This window comes from Stylophora pistillata, chromosome 7, assembly GCF_964205215.1.
Source record: "Stylophora pistillata chromosome 7, jaStyPist1.2, whole genome shotgun sequence".
In the NCBI taxonomy this organism is placed as follows: domain Eukaryota; kingdom Metazoa; phylum Cnidaria; class Anthozoa; order Scleractinia; family Pocilloporidae; genus Stylophora; species Stylophora pistillata.
Window position 1 is genome coordinate 19,798,639 of NC_142525.1, and position 21,525 is coordinate 19,820,163.

The following is a 21,525-nucleotide window of genomic DNA, read 5'->3' on the forward strand; positions in this document are numbered from 1 at the left end:
CAAAGTGCATCAAGTGGTAACACAAAGTGCGACAGAACAACATTTGACAGTCGCCTCAAACAAAAGAGGAATGAAACGTACTTATATTAAAGTAAAATATTCTTTCCTGATCGTGAACTCGACAAAAGACTAATTTCCAGGAAACTCCTTTATGAAAATTAACTTTGACGAATTCACGTTAAAGAGACGCGTTAAAGTTATTTATATAACTGAATAGATGCTTAATGTGTGTATTTTAAAAAGCTAAAGAGACTATTTTCTCACAGGTAGAGAGGATAACAATTACTCCAATTAATCTAGTTATATTTTTACGGTCGTTTAGAATCGTTAAGGGAACAAGAGATTGTTACAATATGTTATCAATAGCTCGCTATTTCATAAGTCACCTGACACTTGATTGTAATACAATGACCGCATGATTCTTCAGTGAGTGTATTGAGATCCTCACGTCATTCTTTAGACGTGCTTGATCACGACAACCTAAAAAAGAAAGCTTTGCTGTGTCTCATCAAGAACTGTCTCCTACGTCTCCCGATAGCAGACAAACAACACGTGATACAGAGATGACCAGTCAGCTTCTTTATTTATTTATTTTCTTTATTGCTTACGATATCTATATTTTATTTCCCTTCATTTTCCCAGCACCAAGATAACAAAGTTTTAAAACTGCTTCTGAATATGACGTACTGTCACTTTCGCTAATTTTCATACGTCCTCTTATCAAGCACTAACTATTAAACTAGAGGTATATCTTGGTTTCAATCAACATACCTGCAATTACGTTTTTCGTGCAACGACAGACGTGACAGTCCACTTTAATTCTAATTTAATTTTTAATTCTGGAGAGTGAAATTAACGTAAAAATTTCGGAATATTCTAGAAACCTTTTCGGGCAGACTCACAACATAGTTTTCATTTAAAACAAGTCCTTGAATGACTTGAATTAAAAGAACACATCGCATGGAGACAAATTTGACCCAGTAAAAAACGGTCACAACACTCATAAATAGCTAATATTATGTTACTACTATCATCATTTTAACCTGTGGGATTTCTCAGATTATGGCTTGTGCTCTTTACAGTTGTTTGAATAACCTTTCTTTCGAAGAGAAACAAGAAAAAATCGCACACGGATTACATCAGTTTGATAAGACAAACAATCAGTGACTGTTTTTTTCATTTTCTTTTTCTTTTTCTTCTACCTCGCCGTTTTTCACTCCATTCTTATTTTGATTTAGAGTAATGAAGTTCAGTAAGTCAATGCGTGTCACAATTCCAAATATCATCTCTTTTTCATCCAGCTTTCCTTTACCAGAATCTGAGGGTTGAAACAAAATCAGTGAAATAGAGAAAAAAAAAATGATCGTAGTGCAACTAATCATGACTCGAAGTTCTTCAGTAATATCAAAATGCACGGGAAAAGTGCTGTAACAGCAGCTTGAGAGGTTTAAAGAGAGTCTAAAGAGGGAAGGTGAGTGTGAAGCGAAATTGTCGCGGGCCGTGATCTCGGATGGAACACATTCAAGGAAGCTATTGCCTTCTCATGACATTCAAACTATTGCACTTCACGCTCAAACTGTCACCTTTCTTTCCACGCTAGCCACGCTGGATTCCAAGTGGGGTTACACGAGCAAATACATATCAGGTATTTTATGATTGCATCATCATTTCATAAAATAGCAAATCACTTACGGGGTCGCTGCCTGTGGACTACAACGGCATAGTGATCATGATCCAAGATACGGGACAATTGGCCAAGGGTGGTATCCAGCGTAACCTGAAGACAAAAATAGATAATTAGGACTCATTTAGAGGACGAATTTACCTCCCTGTGTATGTACAGGAAAATCCATGATATCTTAATAAACACTGGAACTCATGATACATTTGAACATCACGACACCGGAGACTTCTTTTAAAAGTGTGAGTCTCAATTTCTGACAGCCACCAGTTCACTGGCCGTTCAATCGGCTTTTCAGTCAGCAGCTGACCCCCGACAGCATAGCAAGGGAACGCTTCAACGACCTTACACTAATTACCACTGCCCGCTCTATGCTTTTAAGAGGCTTACAGCATAGGAAGGGAACGCTTCAACGACCTTACACTAATTACCTTTTTAAAGTTTTTGTAAACAGAGTTGATAATGGGGCTTTCAGGTGTTACTCGTCCACTAACCATCTGGGACATTATATTACCAAGGGTTACCATGCCCATCACGGACCTGAAATGATTGAAAAGTGATTAGGAATGGAATTAGGAACGGCTGTTCTGTTAAGATTGAGACTTGTGTTGAAAGGTGTATATTTAAATTGCATTCCATAATTCAGTTAAAAGAATGGACGTCTCAAAATGCCTGGATGAACTAAGGTAAGTATCACGGACCTTTGGTTGGAGGAAAACAAAAATAGTTGTTCACCGCATTTTTAAAAGACCTACAATTCTGGCTGTGGGAACTGACGAGAAAAAATAGCGACTTTTTTTTTTTAGAAAATCTTGACGATATTATGAATATGTAGCAATATCACAAAAGACTATATAACTGATAGAAAATCTCAGAAAAGTTAACCAAAATCTCACCCTGTTTCGTCGACAACTGGGAGTTGATCAAAACCATTTCTACATAAAGAATGTCATGAAATTTAGGATTTTATTTTATTTTCAATATCAAGGGTAATATGGATAAAAAGAGAGAACAGAGAGAGACAATCAGTGCGTCGGCTGCCGGGATATGTCAATTACATTTACTAAAAAACTTTGGTCGGGAGGTTAACTCGGCAAAACGAAAATAGTAGCATTTGCATTTTTTTTTCGAAAAAAAAAAAGCCGTCATCAAAATTGAGCTTGTAGTCATGCCGATAAAGCAAATTTCTATTGATATCTTTAAAGTTCAGATAGCCTTCGTGTGGACGTCTCGGACAACGTTTTCCCCCCTGAGAAATTTTTTATTAATTGTGAAATTGGTGCATTCCAAAAAGCCTGGAACCGGGGCCTCCCTCCCTGTTCTCTCATTTTCTCTTCGGCGGAGACGTAAGCTCATCTATAGGCGCCTCCGTTATCTTTAGACCACGCTTCTCGGAAGAACAGATTCACTTAGTTATAATATTCCACTTTCTAATAAACATTCAAAACTAAGTTCACTTGAATTTTATAATAAATCTTTTCAATTCTTGCAGATTCTTTGAGCGGTAGTCTGTAAAAATATCAACATTAAATAGGACAATATATTAAAGAAACTTATTTCTCGGGGACGAAAAAGTTGCGTCACTATATTCAAAATTGAGTACAGCCACAGTTTAACTCATGCAAATCTGTTGTCCTTAAAAACTTATTGGAAAGAACCAAAAAATCGGGAAGCTATCAAAAATTAATTTCAGAGTACAGGGAACAACTTACAATAACTTTCCTTAAAAAATGTCAATGCATGGATGTTATACCTGTCCATTATGTCAATCGACTGTTGACAGGTAACAGTTGGCAAGACAGTCAAGGGATTTGAAAGGTTGATGCAGGAGATTTTGTTTGTCCACCACCTTGAAAATCATATAAATCTTGTTAGTAATGTAACAAAGATGGTATGTTGAGATGCATAACGCAAGAACAATCACCAACTAAAAATGATGTAATGTGTAAGTCGAGCAACGCTTTTGCTTTTTTAGCAACAAATGTCATATATACTTTACCGCTACCTATTGCAAGAAAACAGATATGACAGTTGGTGTAGACAAGATTTTATACATTAAATTGTGAGACAGTTTTCATTGAAAGCAACCAGAGTGACACTGCCTTTAGTTTAAAGTGTACTTAATCAAAAGGAACATACCACAATTTGCTGTTGTCTCCATTCCTTTCTTTCTCAAGAAATCCTTTGTCTTCCATCCAGTCATCACTCAAGAATCTTGTCCTGTGAATGTCATCAAGCAGTTGTAAACTAACATGAATTCCTCAGTTGTTACTTGTTTGTTTAAAATAACTTTTATCATTAAATATAGTTATGGTATAACGCTACTTTGCTGAAAGCAATCGTTCGCGGAATATAATTCCAGTTACATATGATGCACGATCCTCGCAGTTGATAGGGAAAATTAGACCTGAAAAAATTTTTTTTCAGGTCTGATTTTCGCTATTGCTTAAATAGCGCTATCAACTGCGAGGATCGTGCATCATATGTATCTAATACCGCAGTTCAAAATATATGAACTTCATATATTTCATTGTATCTGATTTATCACTTTCACGGGTTTATTACGAATCAACTTAACGGCCTGCTCCCAGTTGGCTTGTTAGCTCAATTGCTAGAGCGCTGCACTAGTATCGCAAAGGTCGGTGGTTCGAATCCCGTACAGGCCTGATTTTTTTCAGGTCTGATTTTCGCTATTGCTTGAATAGCGCTATCAACTGCGAGGATCGTGCATTATATGTACCTAATACCGCAGTTCAAAATATATGAACTTCATATATTTCATTGTATCTGATATAATTCCTGTTGTGAACTTACATGTAGTTTCTGACAGAGTCAGGTAAAAGGACAACACACTTCTGTCCCTCCCCCAGAGTCTGAGCTGCCTGCACTGCAGCTGCCATTGCACTTCCACTAGAACCTCCTAAATAAGAAATGGTAAATATAAACTGATTATTGGAAAAGTTTCGTTTATTGACACATATACATGCACTTAAGTTATATACCGTCTGGTTCGTGATGGTTTTTAAGGCGGCGTATGATTTCGTTATGGTGTGATTGTCTTTCAGAAAGGTTTTGTCCGGCGGTGATTGCCTCTGAAATGTTATCAATCTGAGAGGCGAGCTGGATTCTAGTGAAGAGTAACTATCGTCAAATGACAGTGCTCTAGTGTTGATCATTGCACCTGCCAGTATCCACATTGAATTATAACCATAACCAAATGGCTTCTGAAGCCATCAATCATTTTCAGGATGGATGAAGACACTCTGCAACAGAGTTTCTTCAAGTGGTGTATATTCTATGAAAAACACACCGCACAGCAATCCTTCTTCTTTTATGAGTCTCCTTGCAAAAGTGAATGCTTCTTTGTCTCCAACTTTGTACCACTTGTCAACGACTGAACGGTCCAGAACAGTCGGAAAAAAGTCTTTACCAATGCCTTCAACCTGAAGAAGTCAAGTGACAGCGGCTTAGATAACCAACTTTGTTTCCAGATGGCATCATGTCGATACACGTGAGAGCAAATTATCTTTCATTATGATTGAAGCAAGCTACAATTGTAATTCAGCCAACTTAAAGAAAATGTGAAATTGGCTTAAAACTTTTGCTGATGTTGATCTTAATTCCAGAAAATCCTAGTGCGGGTTCGCTCCCTATAACTTATCTAAGTCCCCATGAAATGAAAGTTTTTATCCCTTTCTAATGATTTTCTGGTTTACTTTACGGAGTATAATTCAGCAAGAGTATAGGCTTCTCTTGGAATTACGATTGATCTTTCATTTGGAATATCTGTTCCCTCAGTGGTCCGCTGCAACAGAGTCTTCGATCTTGTAATCCTCCTGTCCTTGAACCTTTTGATCGTGGACATGTTGTTAGCGTGAGGTCTAATGTGGATCACCTGTATGTGTTACACTAGGAAAACCGATCAATAAATATTACTACTCATTCTTTCCAGAGCAGGCGATGTCCGGTTTCGAGTGCGCGCTCTGATACGGCAAAGGTCTGTGTTTTAGCGGGTGGTTTATTTCCGTCATGTTCGTTTATTCGCTTCTGCATAAGTCTGGCAGTCTCGCTGTCCTCACAACGTGAGGTAAACGATCATGCTTCATTATAAGAACAAATTATCGCAGCATATAATCGGTAATCAATTCGGGAAACTTACGTTTTTTGTTGGGTTGTCACAATTATTAAGCTCTTCTGGTTCAGCTAGAATGGATCCATATGGATCAACACCTACAATCTATTGAAATAGATATACAAACGTTTAATAACCTTGTCAATGAATAACTGATTAAATATAAAAGATGAGAATGAGTGAATAAAATTGCATGCGAGTATGATGTGTCATTGACTCTTGGGACGGGTACTTCCCACTACATCTGCTGCCAATCATTATAATGAAAAAGATAAATGACAAATCTACAAAAAAGCTAACATTAAAACAACCTTTTAAGAGTTTTACAATAACATAAAGGCAAATAATGATAATAATAATATTTATTGATTTGTATTGCGCAAATATCAATACAGAGTAAAAAATTTTCATCTGCGCATTACATTACATTAAGTCAACAAAATCCTGAAATCCTAAACACATTCCAATTGACAAAAAGTCTTATTTACAATTACTAATTAATCTTTAACGTCTTATATACGAATCCTTCTTTATGAAAAGAACAAAAACAATGAATTAGCTAGGAAATGCCTTCTGGAATAAATGAGTTTTAAGAGCCTTCTTGAAAGCATTAACTGAAGATATATTTCTAATAAAAAGGGGAAGATCGTTCCATAATCTAGGGGCAGCCATATAAAAAGATCGATCACCAAGCGTGGAAAGAGACTTGCATGGTGGAATGTTAAGAAGTTTGCCATCATTTGATCTAAGATAGTACCTACCCCCTGTGTCTTTCAGAGATACAAGATCGGAAATGTAAGTCGGAGCAAGTTTATGAAAGGCCTTAAAGGTTAACAATAAAATTATAAAAACAATTCGATATGCTACGGGTAACCAGTGTAGGGCTCTCACCAATGGTCAGTGTAATACGACAAAATTTACTTTCTTCAAATACAAGACGTGCAGCAGAGTTCTGGACTTTCTTTCCTGAAATCTGGAAAGAGGCTTAGCTTTTCCATTGTTAAAGAAACCCGGTCTTGATGTCATCTTTAAGAACTTCCGTATAAGAGGCTGTTACAATAGTCAAGGCGGCTAGAAATAAAGGCATGTATCAGAGTTTCAGTACATTTTTTGCTAAGGTACTTCCTTACCCTCCTGATATTATACGAATGATAGAATGCTGCAGAGCTTGTTTTCGTTATGTGATCACCCATTGATAGGTTAGAATCTAACCATACACCCAGATTCTGAACGGGAGATTGTGGAGTAATGACAGTGTCCAACGGTTATGCCATCAATTGTGATTTTAGCAAGTTGCTGTCTGGTGCCGATCAAAAGAAGTTCAGTTTTGGCATCATTCATGAGTAACCTGTCTTGAGACATCCACTGCCTGATGTCCTGAATACAATGTTCGATAGAAGCGACTACATCAGCCTGGCCAGAGTGCATCGTGGGACTAAAAGAGATGTATAACTGAGAGTCATCGGCATAACAATGGACAGTTGGGAGGTGCTTCTCCACGACATCAAACAGTGCGCTTGCATAAACTGTAAAGAGAAATGGGCCGAGACACGAGCCTTGAGGAACACCATACTGCAGGTCGAACTTATCATATACAGCTCCCCGAACAGACACTCGCTGGAAACGGCCAGACAAATAAGATCGAAACCAGGCAAGGGCAGTGACATTCAAACTAAGTTTTGACGATAATCTGTCAAGGAGAATGCTATGATCAACGATATCGAAGGCACCACTTAGATCAAGCAATACAAGGATAGTCACGTGCTGTTTGTTCATATTCAACAGAATATCGTTCATTACTTTCAAAAGTGCTGTTTCAGTGCTGTAATTTCTTCTATAAGCCGACTGCGCAACTGGGTATAAGTTATTACAAACAAGGTGACCATGAATCTGATCAAAAACAGCCTTTTCAATGAGCTTAGACACAAAAGACAAATTGCTCACAGGACGGAAGTTCTTAAAGATGACATCAAGACCGGGTTTCTTTAACAATGGAAAAACTAAGCCTCTTTCCAGATTTCAGGAAAACATCCGGACTGTAATGAGTTGTTAACGATCTTTGTGAGAACTGGGAGAAGATCGTCACATTTGCTAACCAGTGGGGACGGCATAGGGTCAAGAGGGCAGGATTTAAGGGTAGAGTTCTGGATAAGCTGTTTAACATCTCGAACTGATAGCATCGTAAAAGTAAAGAATGGTGGCACAATTTTATCAGCAGACGAAATGCATCTTCTGGGTAGAAGTCAGTCTACTAAGTCGCCAACAAGTAAGCAATGGAATGTTGCCGTTGAATTTGAATAATACGCACACGGTCTTTTATGGCGTTTGATCTTGAAATTCCAACCCCAAAAAGATGACAATAAGGCCTTGTTAACGCATAAGGTTCCATTATTTGTGACAGACCTGTTGCTGGCCGTGGCGTACCAGGTTAGCAGCAACAATGAGAGCTCATTAGCAAAATCAGTTCCATTGTAAGTATTCTGGTCCACAAAATTTGCATCTCCAACTGCATTTGTCCAAGAAAGAATCGGCCCCGCGAAAAATATCTGATTTTCTGAAGCAGACGGCGATTCCGGGTTCTGTCCTGGTGTACCGGTTCACAAGGGAATTACCATTGTTCCTTCTTTGTTTAGGAGTCATCGGTTAGCTATTGTGTATTGTTTGGTCTTTGTATTGGCTCTTGTGAACCGGTACACGAGGACAAAACCCGATTCCGAAACGACTAAAATCGTCGAAGGTGAACCCCAGGCAGTTAGAGGTAATCTACAGCAAAAGAATCCTTCATTACGGAAACCGGAAAGAAGAAATGAAACGAATAAGACAGAACTCAGGAAACCGTTGCCGCCCAGCATCACACTTACATCACATCATTTGAAATTTTAAAAACATAAATAGACAGATGGTTAACATTGTTAAAAGCGATGCGTCGCACGATGAAAAGATCTGAGTTCCTTTCAAGAATTGAAACACCATGTCGGCCCTAGGAATTTGTGATCAGATGTTACATCAAGAAAACACACGGTTCAGTTTAAACTCTTTCTCCGAACCTTTTAGTGTCTGATGACAATTGATATTCTCTTGCTGATGATCTTCCTAAAATCTTATCAGTTTCTGAACGTATATTTACAATATCATGTAATATATAACCACTGATAAAGAGTTACAATAGCTCCTCATTTTTGATACCTGAACGTTAGGGCATTTTTCTTTAATCTTCCTTGCTACTCCTGTGATTGTACCTCCAGTACCAGCTCCAAGTACCACCATGTCAACCTTGCCTTTATGAAACACAACACCATACAAGAATCAGTTCAACGGGTGCAAAAATTTTATACAGCACTTTTTCACAAAAATATTGCATCACATCAAGAACTAAATTACTCTTTTTTACACCGCCACTTTTTTACAGCTTTAATTCAATTGTTGAGGTTTAAATACATTGTTTGCAATTGTTTACATACATTGTTTACGATTGTTTACACACATTGTTTACATACATTGTTTACATATAACTTATTAACCAAGCGCGAGGGCCGTACTGGGAGAATATCGGCCGGAGGTCTTGACAGTACGGACGGAGCGCAGCGAGGTCCTTACAAAAAAGAACGAGGGCCGATATTCTTCCAGTACGGTCCCGAGCAAGCTTGGTTAATAAGAGATTTATTATACGACTGAAGTTCAAAGGTACATAAGTGTGGTATCATTCGGAACCATTCGGGACATTGCCCGGTCCAATACTTAGAGAATATTGGACCGGCAATAGAGCATTTTGATTGGTTAATTTTAGTTATTGGCCCTCTGACTACCCGAGTCGTGTAATAAAATTGTTTACATACATTGTTTACAATTGTTTACATACAAGCAAATCAAACAGAACACCTACCACCACATTGCTGAAATATCTCTTCACCTGTTCCATCATAATGAGCCAAGGCATTGCTCGCATTTCGATACTAGTAAAAAGGAACAAATCTTAGCCTTATAAGATAACGCATGTTAAAAAAAAAAAAAAAAAATGATATTCAATTGATATATAACCTTACTATTAATTTCTGACTTGATTTAAAAAACAAAATCCTTGTAATCGTTATGTTTGGAAAAAATTAGTATAGTTAGCTAATTTACAATGTGTCAGGTAAACCAAAGATGTCAAAATGGATCAGATGATAAATTGAATAAATGTTATTCAGCAGTTTATATTCTCATGTCTGATTTTCATCACCTGATCTAAGACAATGGAATTTGGGATCTCGCTGTTAAGTCGTTGAGAAACACCAATGTGTGATTCTGAAATAAACAGATAACACTTTATGAACATGATCCCCTTCCTTTTGAACCAGGTAAGCTGTACCTTACGCACAGTTTCTTTTCTAACGGTAAACTTTATCGTTTCCTCAATGGAAATGTCTTGACATGAATGAATAACTCATGTGAGCCAAGTGGAGCGAAGGCTGGTATGTTTCAAGAAAATGCTAAGCCATTTATAGGAAACAGAGGCAACAAGTAAAGAAAACTACCTTTAATATGAAGGAAAGCTCGATAAATTAAGTATTTAGAGATGAACCGCTGAGCACCATTTGGATGAATTATTGTTTAACTACACTTTTTTTTATTAACAATGGAACGAGGGTTTGTCCTCTCCTACAGTTCATACTGTTGTTGAATACATATCAAGATATCAGATGGCTGATGGGGGGTGTGGGCCCTCTCCAAAACAGACAGGTACTAACAGGAGAACGCTTCCTTATCCTGGATGGTGATTACTGATATTGTTGCTATTATGCGCATATCTTGTTCACCTGGTGAGTCAAACTTGGCTTCTGTTGGTGTACGCACTATTTCTGCACCTAAAGCCCGTAGGACATCCGCCTGAAAAACATTAGAAGGTCATGCAGAGCTGAAGACAATAATTGAATCAAATGAGCCAAAAATCCTTAAGAAATTCCTGAGATTAAGACTAACTGCAATAAAGCTAATCCATTTGAGGTAAGTGATACGTTATTCTGGTAACTTGGTTGAAGGAATCATAATATACAACAAAATTGTGTTGTATATTATGACAGAATAGAATTTAGACAGAATATCCCTGAAATCTGAATCATTTTGTTCCGAAGCCGCATCAGTTAATGCTTAGCTGCTATTTGATGATATCATTCTGATCCCGTGCAAGGACTGGATACCATGTAAAACACTTTGCGGGAGTTGTATTTTGTGGTGGGCGACCTTTTGTTTTTCGCGGGAATTTTAAGACAGCAAACATCGACAATAAACAACACCTGAAACTGAATAACTTGTAGATTTACGTCTTATAGGGTGATACACATACTTTCCCGCTAAAAGGATTGACATTACAAGAACATCAAACAAAAAGCCAATGCCTTCCCTCGTCTATTTTATTTGGGAGGATCAAGGAAGATTTGCAGAATATGTAAATTTTCATGTTATGCATTGTTATGGACAATTTTGATACCTTTTCTTTACTCATCTTTTCAGGCATGACTATAATACAACGATAACCTTTCACAAGCGCTGCTAAAGCAACAGCAATCCCTGTAAGGAGATACAACACGATTTATATAGGGTATGTTTATTCTTAGTGTTCGTATACACTGCCACAGGTGATCCTGATAAATACGCGGGTTATTTTATGACAATGATGCATACCTCTGTTTAAGAGCTACATTCATCCCCTAGGAACGCATTAGTTTGTTACATATGTAACCAGTAAAAATCGTAGTGGTGCGATATATTATTGATTCAAAGACCATCGCCTTCAGTTTACTTCTCAATTGTCTAATTGTCCATTTTCTTCACCATGGCAGAAAAAAGGTTTAATATACTGTACGGAGAAAAAAACTGTCACCTGTTTATTGTACTTGGTGAAGTTCACCGCCTTACTTTGAGGGTCATGGAAGAGAAAATGGGGAAGGAGACACTATCATTATTTCATGGTTAAAAACAAATAGCCCATTGGGTCCCGTTTCACTTAAGAGGTCAGTCAGAGCATCCGATCAGCGATATCAATATTGTACAGCTGAAATTGTCGACAGGAATTCTTGAGAAAAGGTCCCACTGTTTTTAGTTGAGCATGCGGAATAGCAGACATTCACAGGACTTAAAATACATCAATTCATTGTCACCGGGTTTTAGTTTATTTTTAACAGCAATGGAAAATAAATATCTAATAACAAACATCCAAACATTGTCAAATTCGTACGTGCTAACGAAGATATAAAACCCAAAGATCGCCATTCCAGACAAATCTCCGCTCATGCCTACATATATTTTGTAGTGAGAATTTTTCGTTTAGACAAAAAATAGGCCATGCACTTCTCAAAGAAGTTTTGGTCTACTTTGGAATTAAATTTTCCCGTAGACAAGAGCTGTCAAGCTCTTAAGGTGTATATTGGACGTCAGTTTTCAAAGTTAAAGAAAATAAAATGTTTTTAATACACTTGATGTATGTGCGCTTAATGTATACGAGAGTCGTTTTGGGAAACCCTGAAACTCGCGAAAAAAAACAAAACTTACTGTTTCCTAGCGCGCAGGTACTGAATGTATAAAAATCTATTTGTTTTCGTATTTTCGTAATCATATGAGTGAATTGGACAACCGTCCGATTTGTTTATCACTTGTATGATTACAGACCGAATTGGACGACACAAAGTTTTATTACCAATTAATCATAAAAATTACAATGGTGAGAAAAGAAGAATAACCAAGTTATGAAAGAAAAGGAAAATTTGCCTTAAAAGAAACTAAGGTTGTGCTGGGTTGAACTACAACACTGAATTTGGTTAGTGTATTGTATATCAGTAGTGTATTCAACTGTCCGATAACGAACTGCCTGATAACAACTTGGCAAGTGAATGAGTGGAAAATAGGAGTTTTGAATCAATTACAATCAAGGAAATTGTAATTTTTATGATTAAGTAGAAAAGCGCTGTTTGTTAGCCAAAGGCAGCTCTATTGTGTTTCAAGAAATAGCGGAGAGCTAGCGACAAATTATTCAGATTGTCTGGAATCGCCGAGTAGTTCAGATAAGAGAGCATAACAGATATCCCGCCATAAGCACTCGACCAGCCTCAGCCATGTTCACGTTCAAACCTGGACGTTCATTGCATTCAATAAATGTTTCCTGAGCAAGATACATTTTAAGTTATGCAGGGTCACATGATTACTAACTAGTTAGTCAAAATTGTCTTTAGAACTAGGGAAATCATGGATGTTTAATAATGTCCCTAATTTAAATCACACGTCAGTCGATGACCCCTGATTCTTATCTTTTCGGATGAGCTGTATTTCAAAACTTTGGGGAGAAAAATAACAATCTAGAGCTGAAAAAAAAAAACGTTTGGACAGGGTTTATCAGTATTCCAGCGTTTTAAAGCCAGCGAAAGAAGTATCACTAATTTTCTTAAATAAACTGCTCCATAGAACTTTTAAACCAATTTCATGAGATAAAATCTTTTCGTCATCGTCATATCCGGCCTTACTCATTCTTTCTCGAGTTCCTCTCACCAAAGAAAGTACTTCGTCTTCCATACCTTCCGAAAAATACAGTTCTTCTGCCTTGGCAGAATTTAATCAAGGACCCATTCTCCATGCGTTTTTTTCATGTTAGATTAGCTGCAGCTGGAATACCTTTCAAGGGGAGGAGGGGAGAGGATTATGGGAACGAACGAGTTTAAATGATGGGTGACTTCTTACTCCTTCATTAGCCAATAACTTTATGCCCAATGTTGTGGGTTTTTTTGATCACGTGAACAACGAATTTGGCAAACTCCGGCAAACAATGAAGTACTTGAGATACACACAATGTGTGGGAACGACTGCACAAAAACTGATGATATGGTTAAAGATTTCACATGATACGAGTAATAATCATTTTAATTCACAGTAAAGAACATTGTAGACCGACTAACCAGTATTTCCCGATGTGGGTTCAATGAGAGTGTCTCCAGGTTTGAGTTTTCCTTGGCGCTCAGCATCTTCAATCATTCTAAGGCCTATCCTGTCCTTCACTGAACCTCCTGCGTTGAAATACTCACACTTTGCCACTGAGGATGAAATACAACACCACTATTCATAAGCTGACTACAATAAAGTCACAGTCATGGTCTAATGACACACGTAACTTAAACTTGTACTCACGCAATTCACATTTCAAGCCACAGCTTTTTCCAATCTTGTTTATTCGAACTAGCGGGGTATTTCCAATGCGATGAAGAATATTTGGAATTACTTTGTTTTCTGTCACCCTAAGAAATCCGGCAAAGAGTTAGCTTTTCATTAAACGACATAACTGGTCTTGTTTCCCTAAACGCAGTTCGATCACTTACGTGGTCTTCTCGTGTTGATGTGGAGATTCAGTTTTCACTCTCAAGTGCCAAGTACATTTCGAAGGTAAATCAGGCCGAACCCATTGCCGTTTATCACCGGCAGAACTTGATCGTTTTAATTCTTGGTGGGACGTTTCACCAGGTGCCATCTGAATGCCTGTTACTTACGGAGCACAAATTTGGTGTTGAAGATTTTATGCTGTAGTGTCAGCTGTGTGTTCATCAAGATATGAAGCACTCGGGATATTTGGCGAGCACTTAAAAGGCGGAGCTATTTAAAGAAAGTGGCAGTGCACACGTTGGCGTCATCAGCGTCTAGCTATAATGGAACTTCGTAGTATGCTCAATTAAATTTGATTTGAAATGTAGTACCTATTAAAATATTCTCTTGGTTCATTGGTGAGCGTGTGTTTGTGCTTAGTTGTCACGTCTGGGTATGTATGAGGCCGACCGAACTTCGTTTTGTACAACATTTAAGCTGCTACGTTGGAAATGATTTAAAAAAGAAACCTGAAACAAAATTTGCAAAGTATCAAAAGGGTAGAGTGATCAAAAGAAATTCACTTAATATGTGTCAGTTAATCAGTCAATCGTATACAAACGTCGTTAGCGCGAACGATAGGAGTATGTAGGACGTGCTAGAGTGGATTCACGAATTTAGCAGCTTTGTTATATTTAGCAAGTGCCTCGAGCAACTCTTTAGTGCCTTTTGTTTTGGGTTTTTTTTTTGTCTGTTCTTTCATGCCTCATATCTCGCACGCACGCTGACACAAAAATAGAACTTTGAATTCGTGCAAGAGTCTGTAAACGTTTAAGTTGAATCCCTGAATGAGCTGAATGCTTTATTTAATAGCTTAAAATTGTTTTTCATCTTCAGAGGCTAGTGAGGTGTGGCCATGTAAACATCTCAGACGAATTGGCAATTTCTCCGAGACATTTTGAGTGCCGGCATTAAAACACTCTGGATAAAGATCACTTGAGATTTCAATTACTGTTTCCAAGATCCTCTTCCTCTGGAAAAAAATAAAATCGGAGACCACGTGACCACGACGATAACTGCTTTCTTCTTCATGCTAGAACGTACGCGTTCATGTGGATTTTATTAATATCACAGTTTCTATTTTTTCGTTCTTTACAATTGAAGGTGGCTAAACACAGTTTTCGCGCGCGCTTTTGCTGATGCAATTCAGCGCGCGCGCAAGTATTGTAAAAAACAAACATGCCGTCAATAGAGCGGTCGTTTTATTTACTCAACACGTATCTTCACTATCTGTGCTATTTTTCTCTATAGTTGGCGCCGTGTATTGAGGGCTTTAATCTTTTATTAGAAAGACATGTTAGAAAAGTTAACGGTGCAAAGAACCTAGCAATTCTCAGCTTTTTCGTCGTTGCCGAAAGAACCCAGTTTAATGCAGCGCATTTAAAAAATTGCGATTGAATGGAAAATTGTTTTCCCGGAAATATGCCTATTTCTTGAGAACTATTCATTAGAATTTCACGAAATTTGACACGAAAACACATAAGGAAATAAATAACTGGAGTATCGAAAAAAATTGATTTTGAACAAAGAAAATTCTAGATAATCCAGTGGACCTTCAACAAGGGATAATTAAAGATCTCTCTGTTAAATTGTTAGCAAAATGGTGTTAACTTGTGAGTATCGTTACAACCTCGTTGCATGTAAATTATAAAGAAAAACTAATGACTAGATTTTCTACAAATGAACAAAACCGATTTTAAAGGCCTGTTTATATTTATTCATGTCACCATGACAACGGCACATACGTCAGCTTGACTATCAAAAAAACAAAGTTTGTGTTGTTAACTTGCTTGCTGCCAGTTTTGGCGACCGAGAGATCAAGGGTTTTAGAGAAAATGGTGAAAGAAACACAGGTATCGTTAGTTGCTTGTGGAAAGTCTTTTCTCATGGATAAAAAACATAACTCAAAATTAGAGAGGAGTCCTTGAGTAAAGAAAAAGGAAAAAACAGGCCCAAAGAAGAGAGAAACGGCAGCATTTTGTCAAAAAAAAAAAAATCCTTGCTGAAAGCGACAATTGCTCTTGGTTTGGCCAGGAGCCTTCGACAAGCTCGGCATCCGCTGAAGATCGGCAGCATTCGATTATCCTTGGGGCAAGCAGCTTAAAAATTAAAGTCAACACCACAGAAGGTTGTAAACATGACTCTTCGTCGGAATCTGACGAAACCGATGGAGAAAAAGAAGAATGCGACAGATTTACCCTTTCTGCCGCGGGTTTTTCCTTCGCCGAATTTGTCCATAGCTAAACGATCTAGGTAAAAAAACGTGACAGCTACGCGATACTTGCCCCGGGAAAATCTTGATCCATTGTCATTGACGCCAGGAGGTCTCGTCGTCTCATTGGTTTGCGGTTTCAGGAGGTGAGATAATCTCCTGGTGTGGCGCTAGTTGTTTACAAACCTTTAGGAGCTAAAATCTCGCATTTGATTTTGAGAGGAATACATCCATTTTGAGCGAATTTATAGGGTATGTAGATTTGACCGATTTCGTGAAATTTCGCCAAAACATTCCTAGGATGATAATGAATAAAAGTGTGGCAGGAAATTTTGATATTTGAAATATTTTTACGTGGTGTCCATTTACGCAACACGCTGCGCATATTTTTCGCTACTCTAACTTTAGATACGAATATTTAGACAACCAATCAGAATATCGGAAAAGCCCGTCACACTTTTGTTGATTGATGCCTTGTGAATGAGACTGTGCAGCCAGTTTTCTTTTGCCGCGGGATCCGATACCTGATAAATTCAACAGAAGGACCCTCGGTAATTTCACGCCTTACCGGCTCCTGACACTTTCTAAATAAAAAGATCGCCTACATTATATTTTTATCGTAAACTGCATTTATTAATCTTTGTTTTGATGTATAGTTTGTCAGGGTTTTCTTCAAACTGGCGTGCGTACGAATTTTTTCGCGAAGGACACCCGCGAAGGTAAGAAATAACCTTAAAAGTGCCGGGTTGGTTCATTCCTAACTAATGACCAACCTGGCACTTTAAAATGTGCTCGCGCACGATGCAAAACTTGTCCTTTCATTCACAACGCTGAAAAAATATCGGGACCCAAACGATCCGTTAAGATCACTTGGATGTATCAACAAAGTTGAAATGGTAAATTGGCCACCGTAACGATTGCAAAAGCTGACGTTTCGAGCGTTAGCCCTTCGTCGGAGCGAATAGAGGAATTGTGGGTTGTGTGTGCTTTTAAAGGCAGAAAATGGAGTACGTTATTGGTGGGAACATGGCAACGAGAAAAACATGAATAAATTAGTGGAATGAAAAGCGTTCGTTGATCCCTGTGGGATTTAGACTGCCGGTTTGAAAGATGAGCTTTTGTTCAAGATTTTTGCGGCTTTCCGTGCCGTAAAAAATTTTTTTTACCTAAAATTCACAAACCTAACAACCCGGGTCGGCCCATTGTCTCGGCTTGCAGTTGCCCTGCCGAACTTATCTCCAGCTATCTAGACAAAATTATGGCTCCCATCGTCAAAACTTTACCATCATATATTAAAGACAGCCAACACGCTCTTCAAATTTTTCGAAACTTTAATTTCCTTGGCCAAAACAAACTTCTTTTCACCATGGATATTACGTCTCTTTACACTGTCATTCCTAATAGCGAAGGCCTTCTGGCCCTTAAACATCTTTTTGATCAACGTACTGTTAAGGAACCTAAATCTGAAACACTACTACGCTTAGCCGAACTAGTGCTCACACTCAATTGTTTTTCATTCGGAAACAACTTCTTCAAACAAACCAATGGTGTAGCCATGGGCACCAAAATGAAACCTAGCTATGCCAATCTTTTTGTAGGTTTTGTCGGACATCAATTTTTCAGCCAATACAACGGGTCCAAACCTGAACTCTACGGTCGCTACATCGACGACTGTATCGGCGCTACCTCCTCCTACCAGAGAGGAGCTCATTCAATTCATAACCGCCGTCAATTCTTTTCACCCGGCTCTGAAATATACTTGGGAAATTTCTGACAATTCTTTATCCTTTTTAGACGTCAAAGTTTCAATTGAAGGTAACGATTTATGCACTAGTGTGTATTACAAACCAACAGACTCGCATCATTACTTGTTCTATTCGTCTTCGCATCCATCTCACGTTAAGAATTCCATTCCTTTTTCTCAGTTTCTAAGTCTTCGTCGTTTATGTAGTGATGACTCTGATTTCCACCACAAATCAGAGTCAATGTACCAGTTCTTCGATAAACGTGGTTACCCTGTTTCCGTCGTTCAAGCGGGTTACCACCGCGCTCAACTTGTTGATCGACATTAGAGAGCTTAAGCACCAGACGTTCTTGAGGTCACGAACGCCTACCGGAAGTCATTAGAGGAACTATGTACATACTGCGCATGTCATGACGTTCGCGTGGTCAAGTTGCAGACGCCAGAACGCCACTTTTCAGTTTGAAGATAGGACGCTACAAAAATATGCTGTTATTTTGTTTATAGGAGATAAATTATTGACTCAAAACCATAAAAAGCTCTTCTGCTTTTCATTAAGTGATTAAAAAACGTTTTCGTAGCGCGTAAAGTGGTGTTTGCTTAATCGATAGATTAAACGGGATTCGGCAATGGCAGACAATCTTCTCGCCAAGTCTGGGTGAGTTAAGTCATTTGATCTCATGTCCATTTGAATCATCAAATGCAGAACTAAGATTTTTTTAAACCGGGGTTAAGCTTATCACAAATTAGTTTGAGCGATAATTTAGAATTAAGACACTTAAGCGACATTTAGATACAATAACAAAGTGCAAAATGAGATAGATGATTGTCTTTCTGCATCGGTTGTATTTTGTAACTGCACATTGTATAACGTATGCATGCCTGCTAGGTTTTGAGCAACCGACTACAAACATAAGAATAACAAATCTCGCTGTGGTTAACGAATTTAGAAAAAGAGAAATGGTCCTCCATGCATCCAGATCATGCACTAAAAACTTCATGCTCGCTCGTTTGTTCGCATTGTTTACACAACTATGAAGTGGTAAATTTCAAGTCGCCTAATAAACATGAAAGACGAATTATTCATTCTGTCAAGAGAGTGGGGTAAAGAAACTTATTCCCTTGCTCATTAAGGTCATATCTCTAGCATCTTTTAGCAAAGACATGTTAACACGGGTAGAAGTCAGTGTCTGAAAAACGTCGACTGCTTAACCTTCCTATTTCGCACCAAAAACGAAGGCCTCTATCCAGTCTTACGCGGCTTCTCTGCCGTTCGTGTTGTCAAGAACGTCTGGTGCTTAAGCTCTCTATTCAGCCCTACAAACGTCGCCTAAGGAAGATTCCGACCGCATTCCATTCACTCTCACGTTTCACCCTCACAACCACTCTGTTAAATCCATCATTCTTAAAAACTTTAAATTACTTCAAAACAATCCAGAGACAAGCACTATTCGCAGCCTCCGCTCATTTCATTCAAACGCGACAAAAACATAGGCAATTTTTTGATCAGAAGTTCTTTTCAGACTAATGACCAACAGGCACTTTTAAATGCGCTCGTGCACGATGCAAAACGTGTCCTTTCATTCACAACACTGATAAAATATCGGGACCTAAACGATCCATTAAGATCACCGATCACTTCACGTGCACCTCCGCCATTGTAATCTATTGCATAACTTGCACTTATTGCAAAAAGATATACATCGGCGAAACAGGCAGAAGACTAGGTGACCGATTCCGAGAACACCTTCGAGACGTGGAAAGGAATGACAAGGACACATCGAAACCAGTCGCCAGACATTTTAATTTACCTAATCATTCTAAGCAACATATGGCAATCTGCGGTCTTTCCTTGCACTTAGGGGGCACGAGAAGCCGTAAAAATCTTGAACAAAAGCTCATCGGTTTAAAACCGGCAGTCTAAATCCCACAGGGATCAACGAACGCTTTTCATTCCACTAATGTATTCATATTTTTCTCGTTGCCATGTTCCCACCAATAACGTAGCTCCATTTTCTGCCTTTAACAGCACACACAACCCACAATTCCTCTATTCGCTCCGACGAAGGGCTAATGCTCGAAACGTCAGCTTTTGTAATCGTTACGGTGGCCAATGTACCATTTCAACTTTGTTGATATATCCAAATTATTTCGTTACTCCCACCGACGCAGCCCCAAACAGTTTCTTTCGAAACTATCAGCCTTTATTCGTTAAGATAACTATTGACTTCACGCGCACCTCCGCTAACATCTATTGCATAACTTGCACTTATTGCAAAAAGATATACATCGGCGAAACAGGAAGACGACTCGGTGACCGACACCGAGAACACCTTCACGACGTAGAAAGGAATGACAAGGACGCATCGAAACCAGTCGCTAGCCTCTTTAATCTACCTAATCATTCTACGCAGGTTATGGCAATCTGCAGCCTTTCCTTACACTCTGGTAGCTCGGAAAGCCGCAAAACATTTGAATAAAAGTTTATCTTTCAAACCGGCACTCTTAACCCCTTGGGTATCAACGAACGCTTTTCATTAAAATTTATTCGTGTTTTTCTCGTTAATAATAATAATAATAATGTTTATTTCTTATATTGCGCAGTCTAACATGCAATAAAAGATAGTAAAACTTTAAAAGTATCCAATGATTGACACTGTCTAATTTCCAGAGGTAGTCGGTTCCATATTTTGTGCGCAGCATGTTCGAACGCCCTATCCCCGAGTGCCTTTTTTGTTCTGTAGGTGTTATCGATTAGGAGTATGCCCCCGTGTGATCTGAACTGATACCGCGAACTCACTTTGATTTTTATCAAGTCTGAGAGATATTGTGGTGCGACGCCATAGATACATTTGTTAACTAACATTGCTATGTTGAATTCTATTCTGTGGTTGACCGGAAGCCAGTGCAGGTTGATCAGGGACGGTGTGATATGATCATACCTGGAATCAGTGCATACCAGTCGAGCTGCCGCGTTTTGTAGGCGTTGCAGCTTGCCAAGATGAACAGCGGGTGTACCATATAGCAGACCGTTGCAGTAGTCTAATCGTGACATTATAATAGCCTGTACAATGGACTTCATATTGTCATGTGATAGATACTTTCTAATACGCCGGATGTTGTATAGATGGTAATAAATAGCCTGACATATGCTGTTAATATGTGTGGTCATATTCATGTTTGCATCAAGCCAAACACCAAGATTTCTAACAGAACAAACAGCAGAAACCCTTACCTCACCTACTTGCAAGTCATTTATCGTAACCTTATTTAATTGTGCGCGTGTACCTATAATAAGAAACTCGGTCTTAGCAGCTGAAGTTTGTCTTGGGCCATCCAGGTTCTTATATCTCTGATGCAAGCTTGTAAGGCATCAA

At 38.5% G+C, this 21,525-nt stretch overlaps 1 protein-coding gene across 2 annotated transcripts; it reads right to left on the reverse strand.

The window, feature by feature from the left end:
* Window positions 1-564: 564 nt before the first annotated feature.
* On the reverse strand, window positions 565-15,003 carry LOC111330858 (cystathionine beta-synthase-like protein). Of its 2 annotated transcripts, XM_022935823.2 has the most exons (17): window positions 14,156-15,003; window positions 13,968-14,074; window positions 13,739-13,873; window positions 11,284-11,363; window positions 10,613-10,682; window positions 10,036-10,100; window positions 9,697-9,766; window positions 9,000-9,091; window positions 5,841-5,918; window positions 4,992-5,124; window positions 4,496-4,601; window positions 3,821-3,901; window positions 3,435-3,530; window positions 2,578-2,616; window positions 2,113-2,221; window positions 1,693-1,777; window positions 565-1,318 (listed from the first exon to the last, which is right to left on the reverse strand). In XM_022935823.2, exons 1-17 carry the CDS (start codon window positions 14,302-14,304, stop codon window positions 1,161-1,163), a joined length of 1,653 nt encoding a protein of 550 aa, XP_022791558.2. In that variant the 5' UTR covers window positions 14,305-15,003; the 3' UTR covers window positions 565-1,160. The 2 variants fall into 2 exon arrangements, with proteins under 2 accessions (XP_022791558.2, XP_088583574.1); XM_088727448.1 differs by lacking the exons at window positions 13,739-13,873; window positions 13,968-14,074; window positions 14,156-15,003 and adding an exon at window positions 11,677-13,701.
* Between the last annotated feature and the right edge of the window lie 6,522 nt (window positions 15,004-21,525).